Source organism: Vipera ursinii (assembly GCF_947247035.1).
Source record: "Vipera ursinii genome assembly, chromosome: 1".
In the NCBI taxonomy this organism is placed as follows: domain Eukaryota; kingdom Metazoa; phylum Chordata; class Lepidosauria; order Squamata; family Viperidae; genus Vipera; species Vipera ursinii.
This window is the reverse complement of record NC_139512.1, coordinates 221,267,173-221,291,180: the sequence shown is the minus strand read 5'-3', so window position 1 is coordinate 221,291,180 and position 24,008 is coordinate 221,267,173. Positions and strand designations below refer to the sequence as shown.

General features: G+C 39.0%; 2 protein-coding genes across 4 annotated transcripts in view; one reads left to right on the top strand and one right to left on the bottom strand.

Annotated features, from left to right (window-relative positions):
* The window catches only part of EIPR1 (EARP complex and GARP complex interacting protein 1), a 308,944-nt gene that overhangs the window by 78,583 nt on the left and 206,353 nt on the right, over positions 1–24,008 (bottom strand). The window lies entirely within an intron of this gene.
* TRAPPC12 (trafficking protein particle complex subunit 12) overlaps positions 1–24,008 on the top strand; it is an 85,525-nt gene that overhangs the window by 9,323 nt on the left and 52,194 nt on the right. For both annotated transcript variants that reach the window (XM_083356563.1, XM_083356562.1), the window contains exons 5-6: positions 14,418–14,531; positions 15,414–15,552. In XM_083356563.1, coding sequence (XP_083212689.1) covers positions 14,418–14,531; positions 15,414–15,552 — 253 coding nt within the window. The remainder of the gene's footprint in view (positions 1–14,417; positions 14,532–15,413; positions 15,553–24,008) is intronic.

Sequence of the window (24,008 nt, the reverse complement as noted above, 5' to 3'; positions counted from 1 at the left end):
TGCACAGCCATGTTCCATAGCTCTGGCAAAGATAGGTAAAGGTAAAGGTTCCCCCGCACATGCGTGCTAGTCGTTTCCAACTCTAGGGGCCGGTGCTCATCTCCGTTTCAAAGCCAAAGAGCCAGCATTTGTCCAAGGACATCTCCGTGGTCATGTGGCCGGCATGACCAAAGGCGCACGGAACGCTGTTACCTTCCCACCGTAGTGGTCCCTATTTTTCTACTTGCATTTTTACATGCTTTCAAACTGCTAGGTTGGCAGAAGCTGGGACGAGTAACAGGCGCTCACTCTGTTACGCAGCACTCGGGATTCGACCCGCCAAACTGCCGACCTTCTGATCGACCAGCTCAGCATCCTAACCCACTGAGCCACCACGTCCCTTCTGGCAAAGATAATCCATCCTATTTATCCAGCCTATTTATTTTCTAAGACAATTAATAAGAGCTGTTTGAGGCCTAGTCATGTTCTTGAAAACAAATAATGTTGTAAAGATGTAAGAAGTCAGGTGGCAAGGAAACTGGCAGGTGCCAATAAAGAATGCCCGTGCTTAAACTAAATAGACTTTCTGCTTTTTTTTAAGTTACATGTTTCTTATCCATGGCTGCCCAGATAAGAAGAAATAAGGGGCAAACAGAAGCTAAAACATCTCCTTTGCGTACTATTGGCTTTTGCATTCATATTCAGAAATTTCTTCTTATTTTTCATAGGCAAACAAAATTGAAACCATGCAGTGCTGGAAATGTGTTTATACAGTGGGATAAGCAAGAATTCACAAAGGCTGCAGGCACCATCAGGCATTAAATACATTTCCAGTTGCACAACAGCACTTTTCTGCCTTGAGTGTGCTCCAGAAGGTGTCCTAGGACCCCAGAGAAAAATTCACGTACATTTGGAATGGGCCTTGGGGGGGGTGAGAAGATAGAATGCGGTAAGAATTCATTCAATGGCAGAATGAATTTCGTCACTAAAATTGCATCACTGGATCCAAGCATCTCTCTGGTTTTTAAGTTACTGCTAGAGAGTATACAGTATAACCCCAGCCATAATCAAGAGGAATACAAGTTATTCTTCTAATCATGAATAAATAATACGAGAGTTAGGAAAGATTTTGCTGGTTGGTCTTTAAATACTGCTTGTCCTCAACTTACTATTTCTTCAGTGACCGAACTTACGACGGAGGTGAGAAAAAAAAAATCAACTGATGAGCCGTGCTTGAAGTTACAAGCGTTGCAGCAGCACCCCTGTGGTTACGTGATCAAAATTTGGGTGCTTGTGCGTGCGTGTCACTTGCAAGAGAGCTCTTCCACGCCTTCCATTCACCTGTCTTCCCCCATCTAGTGGCTTTTTTGGCCTTGCATGATGGCAAATAGGTTCCGAGGTTGCTTGCCATGCCCTGGGAAGCCTCAGCTACCCCAGCAAGCACCAACGTGCATTCATTCACCCAGCTGCCTTCTCTCCCAGTTCCCTGCACTCCTGACCTTTCAGTGTTTGCACCCAGCCCCTTTGGCCTTGCTACCTTTGCTGTCTTCTTCTTTTCGAATCCAGATTCTCTGCCCAAGTTTCCTGACATGTGACTCCCTGAGCCTTTGTAAAGCCGCGTTGCCTTCAGAGTGCCGCACTGTCTTTTCCAAGGCTCTCTGAAGTCAGCACAGCCTTCCCAAAGCGGCATTCTCTTTTTGAGGCCGCGCTGTCTTTCCAAAGGCATTGTGAAAGACAGCACTGCCTTTGTAAAGGTGTGTTGTTTCCCGAAAGCCTTTGGAAAGAGGGTACAGCTTTTGGAAGGCGGCACAGCTTTATAAAGACAGCGTAGCGTTCCGAAGACGACAAAGGTAAGCAAGCTGCTTCTGCTTTTAGCAAAAGGTGAAAGGTCAATGTGGGGAAACCTGGGAAGAAGTCAGCTGTGTGAATGAATGCTTGGTGGCATTTGCTGCGGTTCATGGGTGCTCTACTGCTGGGGCTGGGCTGGACACTTGTGTAAGAAGTGTTTGCCAGAGAAACTGGAGCTCCGTGTAGCATCATGGCTGGACAGAAAAGGTGAAAGGGTGCAAAGAACTGAGAGAGAAGGCGGCTATGTGACTGAATGCTTGCTTGCACTTGCTGGGGTGGGGTGGGGCAACTGAGGCTTCCTGGCACATGGCAAGCAGCCCCAGAGCCACACAATTCTGGGACTGCTTGACTGTCCTGCAGGCAGGGTGAAGAGTGGCCAAAGGGCAGAGATGGGGAGATATAGGTGAGTGGGTGGAGGCAGTCCCTTACCTTTATTGTTGTTAGCTGCGAAGTCGTGTCCGACCCATCGTGACCCCATGGACAACGTTCCTCCAGGCCTTCCTGTCCTCTACCATCTTCTGGAGTCCATTTAAGCTCACGCCTACTGCTTCAGTGACTCCATCCAGCCACCTCATTCTCTGTCGTCCCCTTCTTCTCTTGCCCTCAACCTTTCCCAGCATTAGTGTTGTGATTCAGGGTCAGCCTGTGGGTTCGGCAGTTGGGTCGGACGACTCAGAGGAGGAGGAGGGGGGTGTTGAAGAGCTTGCTGAGGGGATTGGACAGCTTGATGAGAGCCCCCAGCAAGGCCCCTCTCATCTGGTCACGATGCAGACCCAGCTGTGTGAGCCTGACAGCGTGGATGAAGATGACCCACAGCTGGCCCTGTTCAAGGACGCCCGACGCAGGAGGCAGTCAGTCAGGAGTAAACAGAGGGAGGCAATGGGGCACCTCGGCAGGAGGCACAGAGAGGCCACGCCCTGAACTGTATTTAAGGGGAATGTGTGGGAGGGCTGGTTTGCTGAAGGCAACCGCTTGGATTGTTCCTGCTTCTTAGCTCATGTTTTATGGTTGGTGTCTTGTCTTGCTCTGTTTTATGTGAATAAATTTGGCAGGCTTTATTCCAGCCTCTTGCCGTTTGTAAAGGGGTCGTCCCTGCCTTTTCTGCAGGGCCGGTAGCAGGCTGGTACAGAACAATTAGGCTCTTCTCCAGTGAGTCCTTCCTTCTCATTAGGTGGCCAAAGTCCCTTACCTTACTGAGGCTCAAAACTGGAAGGGGCCAAGCTCAGAATGGCTTGGATTGTAGTGGGCACTTGTGCAATGACTTACCGTTCTCAATTAATGACCACAGCAGGGATTGCTTTTGTAATCATCTGACCTCTCACTTTATGACTGCACCTGATTTTCAGTGGCAAGCCCAATCTCAATTGTAGCTGTAAGTCAAGGACTATCTATAACAGGGGTGTCAAACTCGCAACATCACGTGACGTGTCGCAACGTATCGCGACTTTTTTTTCCATTTGCCGGCAATGGGATGGCCACGGTTTCGCCATGACGCATCCAGCCCACGGGCCGGCAGTTTGACACCCCTGATCTATAATGAAAAACTTCACACCTATTTAGCACTTACCAAAGCATTACAGCCAGAGCATTTCTTTTTTTTTACACTTTAGTTGTTAAGTTTTGATACAGTGGTAAGAGTAATCCTTTTTGCCAAACTGGGGAGAAAAATTAGATTGAAAAAAAATCATGAAAAACTAGACATGCTTATCTTTGTAAAAAGAAGATTTATCCTAAAATATACAGCACTATTTTTAGTATCACAAACAAATAAGAGAGATAGGAAAAAGGTAGGTTTGAAATTTTATATTGTTATGTCACTATAAAAGGCAGTCTATGGTAGAATTCACCTAAACTGGTTAATTAACATTTTTCTTTCTTTTTCTGTTCTGTATCACTTTATAGTGTAATCAGTTGTTCTCTACCCCAAAAAACGTATCTTTGTTTTAAACCATTAGACCAGGGGTCGGCAACCTCGGCTCTTTTATGACTCGTGGACTTCAACTCCCAGAATTCCTGAGCCAGCTATGCTGGCTCAGGAATTCTGGGAGTTGAAGTCCACGAGTCATAAAAGAGCCGAGGTTGCCGACCCCTGCATTAGACCAACAGTTACTATTCACAGATGTTTTTTAATGTGTCATTAAACTTCCCTTGAGACTTCTGTGAAGCCAAAAGTATCTCTTTTTTAAAAGGAATGTTTGAATAGACTTAAAGAGTACTGTATCAAAAGATTATCAGGTGAATTTAAGATGACAAAATATTCACAGATCACATCACTGAAATATTTCCGGATTGACTTATGAAAAAATTGCCAGGTTTATCTAAAACAAACAATAAATAATTAAGAGGGAAAGCAATCAATCTCTTCAAACAATCTCTCCATCCCATATGCCTCACTCTCTACAAACAAATTTTTAAAGCCTCATCATCCATTCTAATCAACAAATCCTTTAAGAGTTACCAGAAATAACAATGTATCATACAATGTATTATAAACTTGAACTAACAAATCTACTTGAAATTGCTTCCTTTTACATTTATCTCTTATTTTCTATCTTAAATCCCCAAACCTCATCTTTCAAATCCTATCATAAAAGTTATTAAAAGTTATCAGAATAATATAATTATTTAACCTTAATCCAATAAACTTAAAATATGACAAATGAAGTCTTTTCAATATAACTCTTGTCTATAAACAAAATCTTAAAATATCATCATCTAGTCCTAGTCAGGAAAAAGCCATTACAGATTACTAGTGATAATAACCTATTTATTTTAACCTTGGTCAAATAAATCAACTATATTCCTTCTGCTTTCTCCTAACAATCCTGACCTTTTCCCCTTCTAATATGTCCAGTTTCTTTTCATGTTCTCTTTGTCTCTTCTCACAAAATTGCATTAACAAATTGCTTTTGTAAATCTAACACAAACATTATCCAAGTCACTCTTCTGATCCATGTATAATATTTTTAATTATTAAAAACATCAACTGGTATTTCATATTTTTCCTTATTCTGTTTGAAGCTTGTTATTTGAAAATCCCAATTTAAATCAGTTTCATTCTTATCCAATAAGATTTGATTCTCTTCTGAAACAACATTTAGTTTATCAATTATGGGTGAGATCCTTAAAATTAACTTCTAAGTCCATTGTTCACAACTCAATAGATCTATTGCTGAAATGTTTTACTCCATTTTGCTTTATCAAATCCAGTATAAGTATGCTTTTCTTTTAATTATAATCTGTGTTTCCTTCTTATGTTGCCTAGTGTCCAACCTTTAAAATCCCATCTTATCATGTTGTTTTTCTTCTGAGAGCAAATGGGATGGATTTTTATATGTATTTTTAAAATGTTATTAAATCCATCTGGACTTTTAGTCTGTTTGTAACTTTCTAAAATCAACATTCTCTAATAACCTTTTCCTGTTAATTCAGAAAAAAATTTTTTTGCAAATCCTGAAACTCATACTTAAAGCTTCTATCATAAGGATTGAAGAAAATACCTAGTTGAATATCAAAAAAAAACTTGCTGTTTTGGAGATTCTGAATATATAAAAAACAATAAAAAATTAATTCCAGAATGATTAACAAATGCAGTTCATTCTTTTTTTAAAAAAAATAAAAAGTGCAATTTGCCTACCTATCTAGTGGATAACATTCTTTGATCCTTCAGTTTTATGTCTCTAAAATGCATAAGAAATCTGTCTGTCTGTCTGTCTATCAATCTATCTATCTATCTATCTATCTATCTATCTATCTATCTATCTATCTATCACCTATGATCCCATGCTTCAGTTGGGACCTTAAGGAGTCACACGTTCTTCTCCTAATTTTCACCACAATAAGAACTTGTAAAGAACTTGGACTGAAAGTAACTAGCCCACAGTTACCCAGTTAGCTTCTGTGACTGAAGGTAGATTAGAACCTGGTTCTTTCCAGTCCAGTCCTTAATCATTTCATCACACCAGCTTTTTTAGCACAATTGTTAGCTACCATTTTGTGAGCTACCATTTTTTAAAAGGTTATTATATTTTAGTCTGTCCTTTAAATGAAAGAAGAGAAGAAGGGCAACGGAGATGACTTAGCAGAGTAAAATCATCAGGGACTCCTTTCCTTTCCTTACCTTTAAATGAATGGCTACGACTGCAGTTTTATAATTTTGGGCAAATAATAATTTCAGAAAACATTTACGAAAAACAGTTAAGGCAGGGGTGTCAAACTCAATTTCATTGAGGGCCGCATCAGCATTGCGGTTGCCCTCAAGGGGCCGGGTGGGTGTGGCCAGGGTGGGCATGGCCTACTGGGTGGGCGTGGCTAGAGTGCGTATGGCCTACTGGGTGGGCATGGCCAGCTCTACATCATTCGCATCAAGGGTGCCTATGGGGGCCTGGGCAGGAGTGGGACAGATCTGAGGTTCTCTGGCAGAAGGAGGGTCTCTGGGCCAGGGCCAAGGCAGTGGGGGCCGTTCCCTCACTGTTTCCAGGATGGCTTCATGGGCCACATGAAACCACTTCGCGGGCCGGATCCGGCCCCCGGGCCTTGTGTTTGACATGTCTGAGTTAAGGCTAATTTTTTGGCAGTGCTGCTGATGGAATAATATTTACCAATGGAATGAGTTCCTCCTCTTCATCCATCATCCTTCTGCCCGCTCCCAGATTGGTCTTGGGAAAAATGCGTGGACCAATGGAGAAGAGACTAAGGGAGAGTCATGATACACATTAGAAGACAGTTTGCAAAAAATCACATGTAGCTCCTTAATTGCGATATTTTATTATCTTATAAATGTAAAGGAATAGCATTTGGAAATTTTAGCCTAAGACGGGTTACTGACCAATTTTTTTTTAAGTGATGTCGATGTGTTCTACCCAGATAATTTATACTAGAGAAGAATGCCATCCAAAATGGAGGAGGAAATTTTAATCATTTTAATGGTGTCACATGTACAGTTAATGACTCCCTGTGGGGGGGGATCATTTTTTTTCCTCTTAGTGGAACATTAGATTTTATGTGGAATTTCCATCCATTGTCAAACATAGTAAATGGTGGGCCTCTTGTGCATATTTATTTTTTTATAGCTGAGAAGTTTCCATTAAAAAAATTCTCCTGATTTAAGTAATATTTTTTTATTCCTGAAGTTAAATTATAATTAGTTTTTTTAAATATCTGAAATGTTTTCTTATTTTAATCTCCATACTGAATTGATTTGCAATCTTACGTTGCATTCTCCATTGTCTACATTCTGACTTCATGCTCAGTATGAATAAGCTAACTTTAAAAATCTTTGATAGTTCATGTTTGTCTGTCCCCAACTTTGACCCAACTATGTAGTAAACCTGGGAAACTTTCACTTCTGTTTAAGCAGAGTTTGTCATATCATCTGACTTTATATAGCAAATAATATTTGAAACAAGCAAACTAGATTTCTAGGCATTTTATACCAAACTAATACATAGCACTTTCTTCTGGTATATATCTTAATCTTGAACAATGATTTCCCTGTAGTTGATTTGAGCCAGGGGAAGGCAACCTTGGCTCTTTTATGACTTGTGGACTTCAACTCCCAGAATTCCTGAGTCAGCATGGGTGGTTCAGGAATTCTGGGTATTGAAGTCCACAAGTCATACAAGAGCCAAGGTTGCCTACCCTTGATTTGGCCAATTGTTTTGAGAATATTTAGAGGTCATGGACATCTTTTAGGGGCTCAGAGGACAGCAAGTGATGACATGTGCATTATAACAGCAGCATGCAAATGACATGACTTACACACTAACATTAAATGCCATGACATCATATAAAGTCATATTGGGATGATTTCACGACATGCATGTTCTCATTTTGATGTGATTGCAACTTGTTAGGGATATTAGTGTTAATATTTTATTATTACCTACTGAACAATAAATATAAAGAAACAGACACACTGCTCTAATATTTCTTTTAGAAAAGTAAGTTTCTTACTCTTGGTTTTGCTTAGGGAATAGTTGAGTAGTATTCAATAATTCCCTTTGGAGGAGAATCCAGATGGTCGCCGAAATTTAGTAACAGTAATAAAAAATTTGAATGTATATTTGAAATCAGACATCTATTTATTTGTTATTGCTGCTCCTCTGTTCTGCTATAACACCTGAACTATTTAACCTTTATTGCATATATACATCTGTCATGCATCAAAGAACAGATGGTGTCCATTCCTACAATTCTGAGTCTTTTGGTTGTGATCCCATTAAACTAGGCAAGATGTTTTTGTGCCTGTATCTGAGCAAAAGTTTCAAATATGTGAGTTATAGCACATTTTTCTTATTGTAATGGTAGAATTGTGACCCAGGATTACCTTGGTTTCCACCTCATGCTAGTGATCGTTAACTATTTGTAGGCAAGCTACCGTCATCTTTGCATTGGTAATATGAAGAGAAAAGTGAAGAGGTCTCGTGTTGTATATGAAGATAATGTGTATTGTGTGCCGTAAATATTAAACATTGGGATCTTATTTATCACTATTAATCAATTAATCCCCTATTTAAATAATGTGTTTTCAATCTATAGATTATTTTTGCTTTTTAGTATGGATTTTTATTTTGAAATAAACTTTAAAATACGAGTAAGAAGTACATGACAGCGCAATAAGAATTTTAATGAAAAGGGGAAGAAAACTCATCGATTGAAGGCCGTATTGCAAGATTTATTAGTAGCATGGTGTAACGGTATATGGGAAAGACCTTGGGAGACTGAGCAAAGAGACGCTGCCAGAGAACAGTCAGAGAAGAGACGGCATAACCCACAGCTGGGTAATGGGTAGCACAAGAGACTCAGATAGGATCCTTTCTAGTTTCTCATGCTTCAGACCTGTAAGATTCTGTCAATATGGCTTTGCAGTTAAGCAGATTTAGCTCATCTGGTTGTGATTCCTGTCTGGTTTACCCTGCAAGGACACACGGTGGTTAGAATAAAACAACCAAAAGAGTAGCTCACTAATTAAAAACAGGTTTTTTCATATGTAAACACATGATAACTCTATATCATTTTAACCCACCACGTAATTTTTTAACCCACCACGTAATTTTATTTCCCAACTTGCCTGCCAACATTATCTTTTTAAGTTTGGTGAAGTGGTTAAGACACCAGGCTAGAAAATGGAAGACTGTGAGTTCTAGTCCTGCCTTACCCATAAAAACTGGCTGGGTGACTTTGGGCCAGTCACTCACTCTCAGCCCACCTCTCAGGTAGTTACATGGTTGCTGTTGTGAGGAAAACAGGAGCAGAAAGGTGTATTGGGTATGTTTGTTACCTTGAGTCATTTGTAAAAATAATAAAGGCAGGAGACAGACTGACAGACCTTCTTCTTTCACTGAAGCAATGTGTATTCAATTAGGGAGCTCACCAAAATTGGAATTTCATCCATAGTGCTCTCTTTTGTTCAAAGAAGACTCCAAAAGGAACCATGTAATGGTCACACCTAATTCTGAGCCTTCCCAGTGCCCATTTTCATTTTTTTTTAAAGTCCTTTGTTGTAAAATGTTCTCAGTTGCACTAGTGGTATGGCCTATATACGGTAGTATGGAACAGGAATCTCAGATTCTCCAAGTCATTTTCTGCACCCTACAACCATTCATTGTACGGGCTGAAAACGCTGCTAAGCAAAGCCAACACAATATCTGTCATGTAAACAGGCATAGAGAGGGCTCCAGGAATGAAACAGGATGGAAACATCAGACTAACAATATATTTTAACCCAATATGACAATCTTCCTGCAGCAGTGAGATCCGGTCAGTTGGTCAAGGCAATTGGGGCCCACTCTTCTGTTTTATAGTACATGCTAAGGTAAAGGTAAAGGTTCCCCCGCACATGCGTGCTAGTCGTTTCCGACTCTAGGGGCCGGTGCTCATCTCCGTTTCAAAGCCAAAGAGTCAGCGCTTGTCCGAGGACGTCTCCGTGGTCATGTGGCTGGCATGACTAGACACCAAAGGCTCATGGAACGCTGTTACCTTCCCACCGTAGTGGTCCCTATTTTTCTACTTGCATTTTTACGTGCTTTCGAACTGCTAGGTGGGCAGAAGCTGGGACGAGTAACAGGCGCTCACTCTGTTACGTGGCACTCGGGATTCGACCCGCCAAACTGCCGACCTTCTGATCGACAAGCTCAGCGTCCTAACCCACTGAGCCACCGCGTCCCTCATAGTACATGCTACCACATTACAAAATAGATGTTGAAACTTTGGGGAAAGTGCAAAGAAGAGCAACTAAGGCAGACGTGTCAGACTTGCGACATCACGTGACATCGCGCAGTGTTATCGGGACAGTTTTGCCATTGCCGGCAATGTGGTGGGCGCGGCTTCTGAATGACGTGTCTGGCCTGCAGGCCGGCAGTTTGACACTCCTGAACTAAGGCAATTCAAGGCCTGGAGACTAAAACATAAGAAGAACGATTGCAGAAATCCTAGTCTAGTCTAGAGAAGAGAAGGACTGGAGGGGGGGACATGATAGCAGTATTCCAGTATTTGAGGGGCTACCACAAAGAAGAGGGGGTCAACTTATGTTCCAAAGCATCAGAAGACAAGACAAGAAACAATGGATAGAAACGAATCAAGGAGAGAAGCAACCTGAAATTAAGGAGAAACTTCCTAACAGTGAGAACAATTAACCAGTTGAACAGCTTTGCCTTCAGAAGTTGTAGGTGCTTCATCACTGGAGTTTTTTAAGAAGAGACTGGACCGTCACTTGTCTGAAATGGTATAGGGCACAGGTCTGCAACCCGCGGCTCCGGAGCCACATGCGGCTCTTTCAGCTATCTCCTGCGGCTCCCAGTCCTTTGCCATGTGCAGTCCCCCCCCAAAAAGAAAAAAAAGTGGGACTAAAAAAGTTCAACCAATCAATTCAAATATGCAGGGTAGGTGCATATCTCGCCTTGGCTCCACTCTTCAGTCAAACCCTATTCTGGGCATGTGTGCATGTACGCGCATGCGCACACATTTTTTGCGGCTCCCAGTTTTTCCTTTTGTGAGGGAACCGGTTCCGAGTGGCTCTTTCACTGTTTCAGGTTGCTGACCCCTGGTATAGGGTCTGCAGTTTGAGCAGGGGGTTGGACTAGAAGACCTCCAAGGTCTCTTCCAGCTCTATTCTGATTTGATTTGAAATGGTGCCTGTAACTCCAGGCATAGGCAGCAGGCCAAGAAAGAAAGCCAGCAGACTGGGCTTTCCCAAGAAAGGGAAAGAAGAGGTCATCAAAGAGGTGGGGTCTGGGCTGATTGCCAGCTCAGAGACAGGAATGACAGTGCGTGACCGTTCAAGTTCTCCTTGCTGAGCAGAGGTAGGAAGGAATCTACTAGGCAAGGAGAAAGAAGAGAAGGAAAGCAAATGAGAAGAACAGATACCTCTGCTCAGCAAGGAAAGAAGGGGTAAAATAAAAAAAAACAAAATTTGGATCACTGTTAGAGGGATGGGTTTCCTGGACTGTATCATCCTAAATCCCATCTTGTTCCATCTTGATAAAATATACACTATCAGCACAATAATAAAACCAAATATTGATGTTCTGGTTAATGCAAAACGCTGCAAGCTATGGGACCAAATTCAAACAGCAGTTTTGCAACTCCGTTTTTGAAGTATTTCTGTTTCCTAGTAACTTTTCTCAATGAAATAAACTTGTGTGTGATGGCATTCCACAATACTCTTCCTTCATTTTTCACTCATTGGAGACTTTAGTATCAATGTGTGAAAAGGCTTTGGCTTTGCAGCCCTTTGGCTAATGAATGCTTCCTTATGCGACACTGCGCTTGAGTGTGAAACCTAGACTATAGCTGCTAACCCTTAGTCAAGAATGGTGCTCTCATTTTGAAGCATTTCGTGTTTTTTCTTCATAACTAAAGTTATGATCAGAATGGGGTACCGGTACTTTTTGCTCTCTTAATTCTGTTGTTGTTGTTGTTGTTGTTGTTGTTGTTGTTATTATTATTATTATTATTATTATTATTATTATTATTATTATTATTATTAATTTTATTTGTATACCGCCCTTCTCCCGAAGGACTCAGGGCGGTGAACAGGGCAGTACATGTTAAAAGCCAAAATACAAAAATTAAAAGAGATTAAACAAAATGCCCACAACTCTTACAGTAGGTTAAAACACATTAAAAGTAATAAAAACCCAACCCCATCCCATCAGGCCAGGCCAGCTTGTTCGAAGAGATACGTCTTTAGATCGCGCCGGAAGGATTATTCATCTCAAGTTGTGCTTTTAATGAAATACTTAGGATCATGTGATTTACAAAAGCTGCCTCCAGAAGCGTTGAATGCTCCAACACTGGAGGTTTTTAAGAAGAGACTGGACAGCCATTTGTCTGAAATGGTATAAGTTTTCTTGCCTGAGCAGGGAGTTGGATAAGATGACCTCCAAGGTCCCTTCCAACTTTATTATTATTATTAGCTGTATGAAAATAAATATGGTGTCCTCAAGGTACTATAAGATTTTTTTAAAATTCTTGTTAGAACAGTAATTCATAGGATCCTTCAAAATTTAAGGAATATTACAGAGTTTTAAAAAAATGGCCATGCTCAGATAATTCATGATTTCCTCAGTAATGATTTATAAAGCCAGGACATAACATCAAGGCTAAGTAAGCCTCTGTTGTCGTCGTCTTCTTCTTCTATTATAATTTGAAGGTTTTTTTCTGACCTATCCCAGAAAAAGATGCAGTAACTTGATGCGTTGCACTCAGGTTACACAGGGTTTGTGCCTTCAAGTATCTTTTTTGGAGTGGAGCCCAGAGTTTTGCACAGCCAGATCTGTACTCCGGGCACTAATTAAGCATTCAGACATCAGTTATCCAGAATTCTTTAGCTCAACCTATTTTATCCTATGATAAGTACTGGGATGCCATATTGGGCAAATCTGAAAATTAATTAGGGGTATAATTTTTTTTCCTGCAAGCTAAATAGCTGCCGTGAGGTATATAAAATCGTGATGCTACTCAATTTTAGCCCCTACCACCTTGCGCGCAATGCTCCTTAACACCCTACTTGCCTTGTTCGTTTTCTAGACAAGGACTGACATTTCTGAACAAAGCATATATACTGTTTGTAAGTTGCATTTGGAGCCCAGAGGCATTCTTGGGAATAAAGGTGATGTTTGCAATTCATCAACTCATTAATTTCTCTATTTAGAAAAAAATAGCCAATTAGGGCAGGAAGTCTGGCAGGAGCCAAAGGAATTGTCTGTAGATACACGAACACACCTGGAGGTCAAATAGTGTCCAGGCCCATTTTGCATTCTTCACCTTAACCATGGTTATTCTACAATTCAGTAGTGGGTAGATATGCCCCAATGCTTTGCTGGAGGTTCATGCAGCTAGTCAAAAAGAAGGGAAAAGATAAGCGAGGTTTACAGGAAGGTCCTGTAGGAAGAGTTGATGAGTTGCCCTTGGGTAGATCAATATATTGTAACTTGCCATAACATTCAGCAGAGCTATTTTGTGACTTAGGACATTGTTGCTTGTAGCTCGTTCGTAAGAGTGTCCACTCCATAAATTTCACACATATTCTCTAGCTCCAAAAAACATGGACAGATGGCGTAATGTGTCAGGTAAACACGCTCAATTGTGAAATGCAGTGTGATTTTTCTAACAATCTAATGTCATAAGTTACATTTTGTCCTGGGTTTGTGACTCTGGCTTGTTAGGACTGAAAGAAGGCAAGGTTACTTATTTGCAGATGATGCTAACAAGCCACGAATTGTCATCCAAGTTTGTTCAGCTGCTCTTGGCAAGTGCCAAGCAAGAGCAGTCAGGCAGTGTGCATCCCTGCTTGTTCATGATAAGCTAAAATTTTAAAGAATTCTCGCTTACCTTGGTGTTCAAACATTGTAACAAATAATCCTCTTTACTGCCATCGCTTTGACTGGAAGCAAAATACAACTTCTCTTTCTAAGCTTTGGATCAGGGAAAAATAAGTTGTTTCTTCTGGTGGCAGTATTTGTGACTTTGAAGTATCCGTTATCTTTTTATTATGCAGATTGTTTAAGTTTTAAATATAAAATTCATGTTACTTCTGCTAAACATCTACTGAGTGCTTTCTGATTGAATGAATAGATGCTGAAAACTTCAAGTATTTATATTTATTAAAATGTAGTTTCCACATAGCTGAAATTTCAAGCACAGCTTACTGAATTACCTTTATGATTTAACTGATTAAAATGACTAGGAAAATAACTTGATTCCAAAGGAAAAATAAAATAAAATAGCAATGCTACTTAGAGGCAATAGATGGGATTGTTTTGCAGTGGCAAAAATGTTGCATGTTCTTGAAGGATTAAAAACTGATAACTATTTCTGAATGAACAGTCTCTGGCACTTCATAATAAATTATGTATCCTTTTACACCAGCAATCTTCTAATTGTAAAATGTGAGTCATGCCTGGCTTTGCTTCTTGCCTAATTATACAAGTAGCTTTGACAAATGACATTCTGTTTCCTACTGGCCAGTTTTAGTGACCTTGTCAGTATTACTAATGGCTAGTTGTAGCTGCTTCAAGCAAAATAAGCAGCTTCAGGTTTTTAGCTGCTAAATTGTTATTTAGCCTATTCTTTCCTTTTCACTCCAGAGCACCAAAAACTGGAGAGCAGCAGTTGATCTCTGTGGACGACTTCTGACAGCCCATGGTCAAGGCTATGGCAAAAGTGGACTACCCACCAGTCACACAACAGACTCTCTTCAGGTACGTTTACCTGCAGGTCAAGCAAAAGTTAGGATGCATGTTAAACATGCACATCTTAAACATGTGTGGGAATGGGCAATTGGTTCCACATTAAGGATCTACCAGAAATGTTAAACACACACTGGATACCTCCAATTTTTCCTTTAGTTATTCCCCAATCTTTCTTAAGATTCTTTCAGAAGAATGATAAATAATTCTTGCAGTTATGAATAAAAAAACCAAGGTCGACATTTCTTACTTAAACAGTTCACTTTACTTTGATGCTTAGGAAAAATAGATATTGCCTTCACTTGTTCTAGCGTAGAAACATAGGGGATGACCATCGTGAGAAAACAATTGACTTTTCGGTTAGATTTTAAGATGTATTAACAGTTAACATATGTTTTCACTAGTGCTGCAAATTTAAAGTATTGCAAATATTTCTTTATAGGCAATTGCAACATCTAAATTAGAAATATTAAGGTCCAAAAGATAGAAAAGTGTTTTGCTAGTAAACTAAATGTTTGAAAGAGCCAGTAATGTATCTGCATTTTGAACCTCTTATGAGAGGCAGTTAAGGTGAATAATTGAGGATAGGAATGATCCACATATGTCTTCAGTTAATGTCAACATATTAATTCTGTATAATCAGATTATGTATAGAGTACTATCCAACCATGTAAGGTAATTCATTTGCAAATGAGTTCAAAAATAAAGGGGGAAAAATTCAGCTCAAGAGGAAAATTTCTGGAAAAAAAATGAACTTGCATGCGCACATGAAAAATAATCTTTAGATCTAATAGTATCACAGGTATTTGTTGTTCATGGCTGAAACAAAATCTGATAATACATTTTTGTATTACAGTAATAGCTGTAAACATTTTTTTCTTTTTTACTTTCAAGATTTGGTTTGTAAGACTAGCGCTCCTGGTAAAACTGGGTCTGTACCAAAATGCTGAAGTGGAATTTGAACCATTTGGAAACCTAGACCAGCCTGATTTGTATTATGAATATTATCCTCATGTATATCCAGGGCGCAGAGGTAAAACTGTTTATATGTTTATTCCTATTAACTGTTTCTTTGGGGTCTTGTATCATTTTTTATCAATAGTCACTGGTTTAATAATGAATGCACTACCATAATATAAACATTACAGCATATTACTAAAATATCACAAAATCTTTGCAATAGTAATACATGCTGCTGCATCTTTTGATTAGTAGAAAATATTTTCCAAAACAGACAGATTTTACATTTATAGATTATACGTTCCTTGAAATCTGGGAAAATATCATATTTCCAGTTTCTCTTTTAGCCATCCCAAATTCTCCATACAGCTATAATACCTGATAAACAGTCAAATTCCAAAGCTTGGGTATACAGTTAAACATTAAATTAGCACCTTTAACATTTAAACTTTTCTCCCATAAATGTGCTTATATTACACTCATCTGTGGGCCGGAGGTCTGAGCATTATAAATAATCACAAATATTTTATAATTGTTAAATAGCAATTCTGTGGTCAGCAATATATGAGCAGGCTTTAATAAAAAGCACAGCCTATGCAGAGGCAGGTATTGACTGTGGTTAATATAAATAATATAAATATCTGCCTCTACATAGGCTGTGTTTTTTATTGGTTCATAGTGTTCTTAAGGGACGCGGTGGCTCAGTGTGTTAGGATGCTGAGCTTGTCAATCAGATGGTCGGCAGTTTGGTGGGTCGAATCCCAAGTGCCGCGTAACAGAGTGAGCGCCTGTTACTCGTCCCAGCTTCTGCCAACCTAGCAGTTCGAAAGCACGTAAAAATGCAAGTAGAAAAATAGGGACCACTACGGTGGGAAGGTAACAGCATTCCGTGTGCCTTTGGCGTCTAGTCATGCCGGCCACATAACCACGGAGATGTCCTTGGACAAATGCTGGCTCTTCAGCTTTGAAACAGAGATGAGCACCAGCCCCTAGAGTTGGAAACGACTAGCACGCATGTGCAGGGGAACCTTTACCTTTACCTTAGTGTTCTTAATTCTTCTATTGTTCAGAATTATGTCTGAGTACATAAATCATGTTTAAAGATTGGCTGTGAATTAGTATATAAAAGAAGACTTGTAACTAAATTTACAAATCCTATTTTTTTTTAATCCCATTTATATCCTGCCCTTCTCCGAAGACTCAGGGCGGCTTACAATCTAAAGCACAAATCAATGTGCTTAGCAATAGCCTTATTCTATGTATATGCCTTCTTATTAGGGCTTTCGGGCATTATTACAAAGTCAGCTTATTGCCCCCAACAATCTGGGTCCTCATTTTACCTACCTTGGAAGGATGGAAGGCTGAGTCAACCTTGAGCCTGGTGGGACTTGAACCTGCACTAATTGCAGGCAGCTGGTGTTACTTAAGGAGGCATTAGCGCTCTGCTCCACCAAGGCTCTTTTCTATGTATCACACCTTCATATTATGTGGAAGCCACTCAGAATCATTGAGAATCAGCAGCATACAAGTTCAGTGAATTAATAATAATAATAATAATAATAATAATAATAATAATAATAATAATAATAATAATAATAGTTGTTGTTGTTGTTGTTGTTGTTGTTTTGTTGGCCACACATTCTTCCAGAGCCTTGAATATAAATTTATCTATGGTTCTAAAGGCAGATTTTCATTAACAACGTAACATAACCTGGCTTGCTTAGTTATGGTTTAAAGTATCTTGGGAAAACACTGCTGTGGATGAAAATAATAAACCAGAGAAAGAAAGAAAGAAAGAAAGAAAAGAAAGAAAGAAAGAAAGAAAGAAAGAAAGAAAGAAAGAAAGAAAGAAAGAAAGAAAGAGAAAGGAAAGAAAGAAAAAGAAAGAAAGAAAAGTTTGTAGTAGGTCGAAGTGAAATCTATTCACTTTTGAAAGTAAATTCATTTAAGGTACAAAGAAAAAGTTTGTGACTATCCTAGATAAGCTGTCTGCATTTCTGTGGTAACTTTCACCACCGCTATTTGTTATTTTTCTGGGCTAAGGGGATACAGCCAAACACTGTATGCCCGTTTAAGACATGACTTCCTTTCTAGGTGACCTTACTATGCCATACAAATGTGATTTCTCCTAAGTCTTGATGCAGTTGCTTAATATAGGTAGTCCTCGCTTAACAGACATTTGTTTGGCAACCATTCAAAATTAGGACAATGATGAAAAAAGCGACTTATGAACAGTCCTCACACTTACCAACACAGTGCCTCCTCAGTCGTGTGATCGAGATTTGGATGCTTGGCAACCTGTCAGATCTTTACAACAGTCACAGCATCCCATGTCCATTTGCAACCTTCCCAGATGACCTCTGACAAAGTCAATGGAGAAGTGGGGAAGGTCACATGTTGTGGTCACATAATGTCTCACTCAATGACTATGGTGATTCACTTCATGACCATGGCTAAAAAGGAAATAAAATTGGGTGCACTGGTAAGATGCCACATTTGATGATTGCACCTCTTAATGGTGAATTTTCTGGCACCTGTTGTATTGTAAGTCGAGGACTATCTGTAGTGAGGATGTCCTCTGAGCACGTAACTAGAGAGGTGTTAATGAATAGGCGCATTGCATTTGTAGGTCAAATGATGCTATATTGCATAGCGGTCTAGGTAAAACAATGGATAGACATTATTGAGAAAGTATCAGGCATGGACCAGCCTTTGTGTATTTGTTCATTTGCAATTTGGAAAGTTAATTTTTTTTAAGTTAAGGTTTAGTTAGTAATCCATGATCAAACATACTGCAGCATCCATATTTATGGATTCCTGAACAATAGTAAATTAGCAAGTAGAATTGTAATCAAATCCAAGAGACAAACGGTATACATCTGGTCTTTATGCAAAAGAGGGTGGCAGGTATGTTAGATCAAACAATTTCTCTGTATTGTTGGACAAGAAACAATGGTTGGAAACTGAACAAAGAGAGAAGCAACCTAGAATTAAGGAGAAACTTCCTGTCAGTGAGGACAATGAACCCCACCCGCCAGAGACCCCCCTGGATCTCCCCCAATCCTGCCCGGCCCCCACAGGCGTCCCTCCCCACAAGCATCATTGAGGTGGCCACACCCATCGCGGTCACACTCACCCAGTCAGCACTGCAGCCATGCCCACCCAGTCAGCCACGCCCACCTGGCACCCAGCAATAAATAAATCTATTTTATCCTCATGACCTGAGAGATGCAAAGGGTATATTTGAAAATATGCCTTGGAAAAAGAATAGCAAAAGACATCTGAACTGTTGTCATTAAGTAGCTACGGTAATTTTAATTTAAAAAACAAACATGAAGTATAAAGATGCTTTAGCTACTATGCAGTAATCATCATCCTTGATAATATGCTGATGGTTGCTTAATTTTCTTTTCATTTTTTCCATATAACACGCATAAATGTAAAATCTTTAATTTATTTATCTCATTTTGATTCACAATAGTTAAAAGAATTAGGCAATTAAAATGCACTTTGCAATCAGATATGTCAAGATGCAAATAAATAATGGTTATGAAAGTGGTAGAAAATATATTTCATTTAATTCATGTGTGCAATTTAGATCAATTCAAAATATTCATTGAATTAAATACAGTATATTTATTTTGGAACAGCATGTACATTTCAGCCTGGAATCTTATGAATATCCAGGGATTATGTAGCTGTTGTTTAGCATCTGTATAAGTAGACTTACCATATTAAATATCTATCTTTTATTTCATTTTTCCCCTCTCTGATTTTTTTCTCCTTTTTATGTGCCAAAGTGCATCTCAGTTGCCCAACTATCCTATCAACTTTACTAACACATCAAATGTATTTTACCTCAGCTTCTCTTGAATCCTAATGTTCTCATATCTCCTTTCATTAACTAAGATTAAGCTAATTTTCTTTATTTTGGCTGAATAAACCTGGCTTCTTAGGAACTTGTTTTTTAATCTACATAGTAAAGCTTCAAAGAGTGTGCAAAAGCTTGCCGAGGGGAGCAAATATGCAATACACGTATATAATCTACTGCGGGTAGGATGTTTAAGGTGATGGATCCATATGCGTGTGCATTCTTACCTACTCATTTCTTTGTGACAAATATCTTATGCTGCTGATATGAAAATGACTGTGTGCTATGGAGAGCAAGGATTCACTGCTGCACTGTACCAAATTGCAGATGTGCAAGTTTGGGAAATGAGAATTTTATACGACTTTAGATTTGTAAGCCACCATTGCTCAGCACAAGTTTCTGTTGATTGCCTGGCCCAGAAAACTGTTTCAGACATAAAACCGTGTTTTTTTTCAGGTTCAATTTTAGTAGATAGTTACCGCTCAGTGGCTACTCTATTGATCACTTCAGCAAAGAGTAGAAGTTAATTATGACAGTCAGTTGATGATTTTGCCGAAGGAAAAAAAGTACTAATAGCACCTGATTTCTCTGTCTCCCCGTTCTCTTTTTCTGTCAAGAAATTGCTATGCCAAGATTTGAAAAAGCCCTAGGATTTTAATTTGACTATGCATTATTCTATTTGATCACTGCATGACGTGGGGCCTGGTCTTTTAAAACCATGCATCTGCTAATTCTTCCCTTAAAAACCTTATGTAAGGGCAAGGGGCAAGATGGTGAGGTCTATGACTTTACCTTTGTTTGAAGACATAGAATTCCACATAGTGGTTTATTTGTTATTTTGCGGCTGAAAAAAAAAGGTGTGAATTGACCCCTTAGTTTTAAAATGCACGGCTTCAGAAATTGTGATCACAACTTATGTACTCAAGGTAGCATTAAATATATTTTTAAATGATGAGCAGTAGAACATTTTTCTATTGTTCTGGTCTCAGAAATATCAATTTATGTATTTTCTTAACATGGCCATGCTAATAAATAAAGGTAGAACTGTTGGGTTGGAAAGTTTACCTTTCTTCTCACCTAGCGGTGTTACAGTATACATGGCAGAGAATCTAGCATCCAAGTGAATTGTTGATTTTCAAAGGAATTGAACAAAGACGTCAGGCATAAGCCTGCAGTCATGCCATAACATTGTCAGGCTGTTACATTTTGTTTTCCTTACTATTCTTGGGTTGCTATAGGTAGCCCTAATCTGTTGTATTTTATATATATATATATAAAAAATCAGGTGTTGTGCCTCAGTTATTCCTGTCAAGATACTCTCATATCTTTTGGCATTTGCCAAATCTTTGTTTAGGAGACCTTGTGTCACCATCATTTTTGAGAACTGTTAATTTACAAACAGAGCTTGTGGGATTATATGTAAACTACATTGAAATATAAACCTGGATGACTATTATAGAACATTAAGATCTATCTCTTCATTTTGGGGGGAAAAATTGCATCCTTAGTAATGCTGGAATTCCTTGAATCTCTGTTTTCCTTTGTTTGTTGCTGTCTTCTCAATTGTGAATGAATCGTACTGAATTTCTGAAAAAGTACCCACTGCGTTTAAGGTATTATACATCAGCTCAGGGACCAAACCTGCAGCTAATAATAAAGAATGCAGAAGCAGTGATGCCATTCTGCTTCTTTGATGTTCCAGCCTCTGTTCCTTTTTGACAGCCAAACGGCCAGCCGGCTAGCCCTATCTACGTAGCTTAAGCAAGAGGTGACTGAAAAGGGATGTGTGCATTATTTATGTCTGAACAGCTAAACAAGTAAGGTAGTCTCTCTTTATTAAAGCTGAAATTCTGTGTGAACGTCAGCTGTATATTCTAGGTCCAATCTTTGTTCAGAAGGAAAAAAAAGGGTGACACGTGGGAATGTAGTTATTTCTTTTCCTTAAAGAAAGTCTAAGGGTAGGTGGGTGTGGGGATTATGAACAGCTGATTCTTTTAGTTTTGAGAAGTACTTGCCTGCAGGATCTAGGAAATAGCAGCTAATTCACTGTTCTCTCTGACATATGTTCGTAATTCAGTGAGATCATCCTTGGCTTTAGGCTTACAATTTGCTGCAAATATAGAAATAAATTTTAAAAGGAGGGGGGTTTAAACAGCAGCCAGTTTTAAAATATGGCTCCTGTGAACTTGGAACATGATTGATGCATTGATACATTTGATTTTAAGAACTATGCAATTGCATGCTTGTCTTATCTGTTACAGAAGCTTGAAAAACCCTTTTTTGCTTCAAAATGCTTCTTGCTCGCTTCTTACTCTTGTCCCATTTTACCTATTTTCTTCTATATGTGTTTCCAAAAATCTGAAAACTATGAAGCTAACACTATTTTGGAAAAAATAGCAGATCAAAGACCAGATAAGGCAGCTTATTTTGTTGTGGTGGTTCTCCCTGTTCACGGTAGGCACATTTCAAAAATGCCTTGGGTTTCCCTCTAGTGGAAGCAGCAGCATCCTACCATCATATCTGCTGTTAAAAATCTGTGCAAAATTCTGTACAAGGAAGGGGGTGTTCCTAGGAGATCCTTATAATTAAAGCACTTTCTGGGATTACTTTGCCTTTTTCCCCCAGTTCTTATAAACTAGAATGTTTTCCACCAAGCTTTCAATTATTATCACTGATGTTCTTAAAAAATAATTATGCTAAACTAATCAACAAAATAAAACTACAAATAATGTAGCCCAAATGTCTACCACACTGTTGGTGCTTTTGATTATTTTAATCCTGGAAAATCTAATATTGTGAGCATTGTTGCTTGTATGTACGCTGAGAGCTTATGCACTGAAGACAAATTCCTTGTGTGTCCAATCACACTTGGCCAATAAAGAATTCTATTCCTATTCTATTCTATTCTATTCTATTCTATTCTATTCTATTCTATTCTATTCTATTCTATTCTATTCTATTCTATTCTATTCTATTCTGTTCTAAATTCAAAACACTTTTTTAGTTTCTTTTTGCTGTATAATCAGCATGGGATAGGGTAAAGTTTTTTCTCCTGGTCAGTTTTTGTTTCCCAACACACATCTTGTCTCTAGTCCTCTAACAGCTCTTAATAGCTTGGCTCATCTGCTACAAAAGCAGTGGGTTGCTCTTTATTGCTGCTGGTGACCATAACTGATGCAAGCAAAAAAAAAATCAGGATGGGCAATATTTGTTATCTGAAGCCTTTCAGGACTGGAACCTAAGGGAAACTGGACAAAAACAGAAAGTAGAATAAAATATAAGGGTGCCCCACACCTTTTTGTTTTCTTTTTTCCCCTTTAGACCAAGGGTAGGCAACCTTGGCTCTTTTATGACTCATGGACTTCAACTCCCAGAATTCCTGAGCCAGCCATGCTGAGGGGAAAGGGAAAGGTTTCCAAGCTGAGCCAGGCTGGCTTAGGAATTCTGGGAGTTGAAGTCCACTAGTCATGAAGGAGCCAAGGTTGCCTACCCCTGCTTTAGACTGTTGCTGTTTACATTATGCCAACCATTCCACTTTTACCTATTTGATGTTTTTTTTCCTGTTTCTTTGGGAGCATGTGTCAATCTTACCAGGAGCTAACTCGTTGTGTACTCATGCTTGATGAGTGCTGCTACCGGTGCCATCATAATCAAGCATCAAGATTGGAAGGGAGGTGGTACCAGTAATAACAGCTTCAGTTTCTGTGGTAAATGAGTAGGTCCTCAAGATCAACTGATAGCTTATTTGTATTTTGTATAAAGATGATAATAGTGCATTATAACTGAAGGAATTTCTTGCCTATATATGAGCACCTGAAAGATTTCAGTACTCTTTTAATACAGTGAGAAACTGTGCTAGGGATGCTTTACAGACATGAAAGATTGTATTTTTTAAGTTACACCCATATAATTCTCCAGTTAAACCCACTTTTGCTCTTGTATGTTTCACTTATGTGAAGAAGCAATGTTTGGACATGCAAACGAGGCAAAAGGTATAAAATCCTCCTGCTATTAATTATGGATGGCTAACTCCACTTGAAAGAGACAATAAGAACACTGGAAGTTGTAAAGAAAATACACACTGTAGAAAATCCTTGTAGTACACTTTTGTATATTACACTTGTGTATAGGGTGGTGCCTTTGAGTCAGTGTTGATTCCTGGAAACTGCCTGGACTAGTCACTACGGTTTTCCTGGAAAGATTTCAGAAGTGGCTTGCCATTGCTTTTCTTTCTAGGGCTGAGAGAGTGTGACTGGCCCAAGGTCACCTGGCTGGCTTTGTGTTGACTCTCAGATTTTGTCCATTTATCCTTATTAACAGTTGATGACTGTGTTGTAAAAATTTGCTTCTGTTTACTTTAAGATTCATAAAGGATAGAAGGTTAGAAGGTACCACATTTGTAGTGTAGCATTTGCCTTTGTTTTTAATTGCTGGGTAAAAAGAATGCTTCTCTTCATTTAATGTTTAACTATTTTAAATGAATTAACTATTTTAAACGCTTCTATATATATTTAGAGCTACTCTGAATTTTTTCTATCACTCTATAGATTAAGATGCTCAAAAATAATTCTGTTGAAAGGACATCTTTTCACCATTTGGGATCCAGCAAAAAAACCTTTTTTATAGTTTTTTGTTTCCTAAAGGTATAACATGGTTTT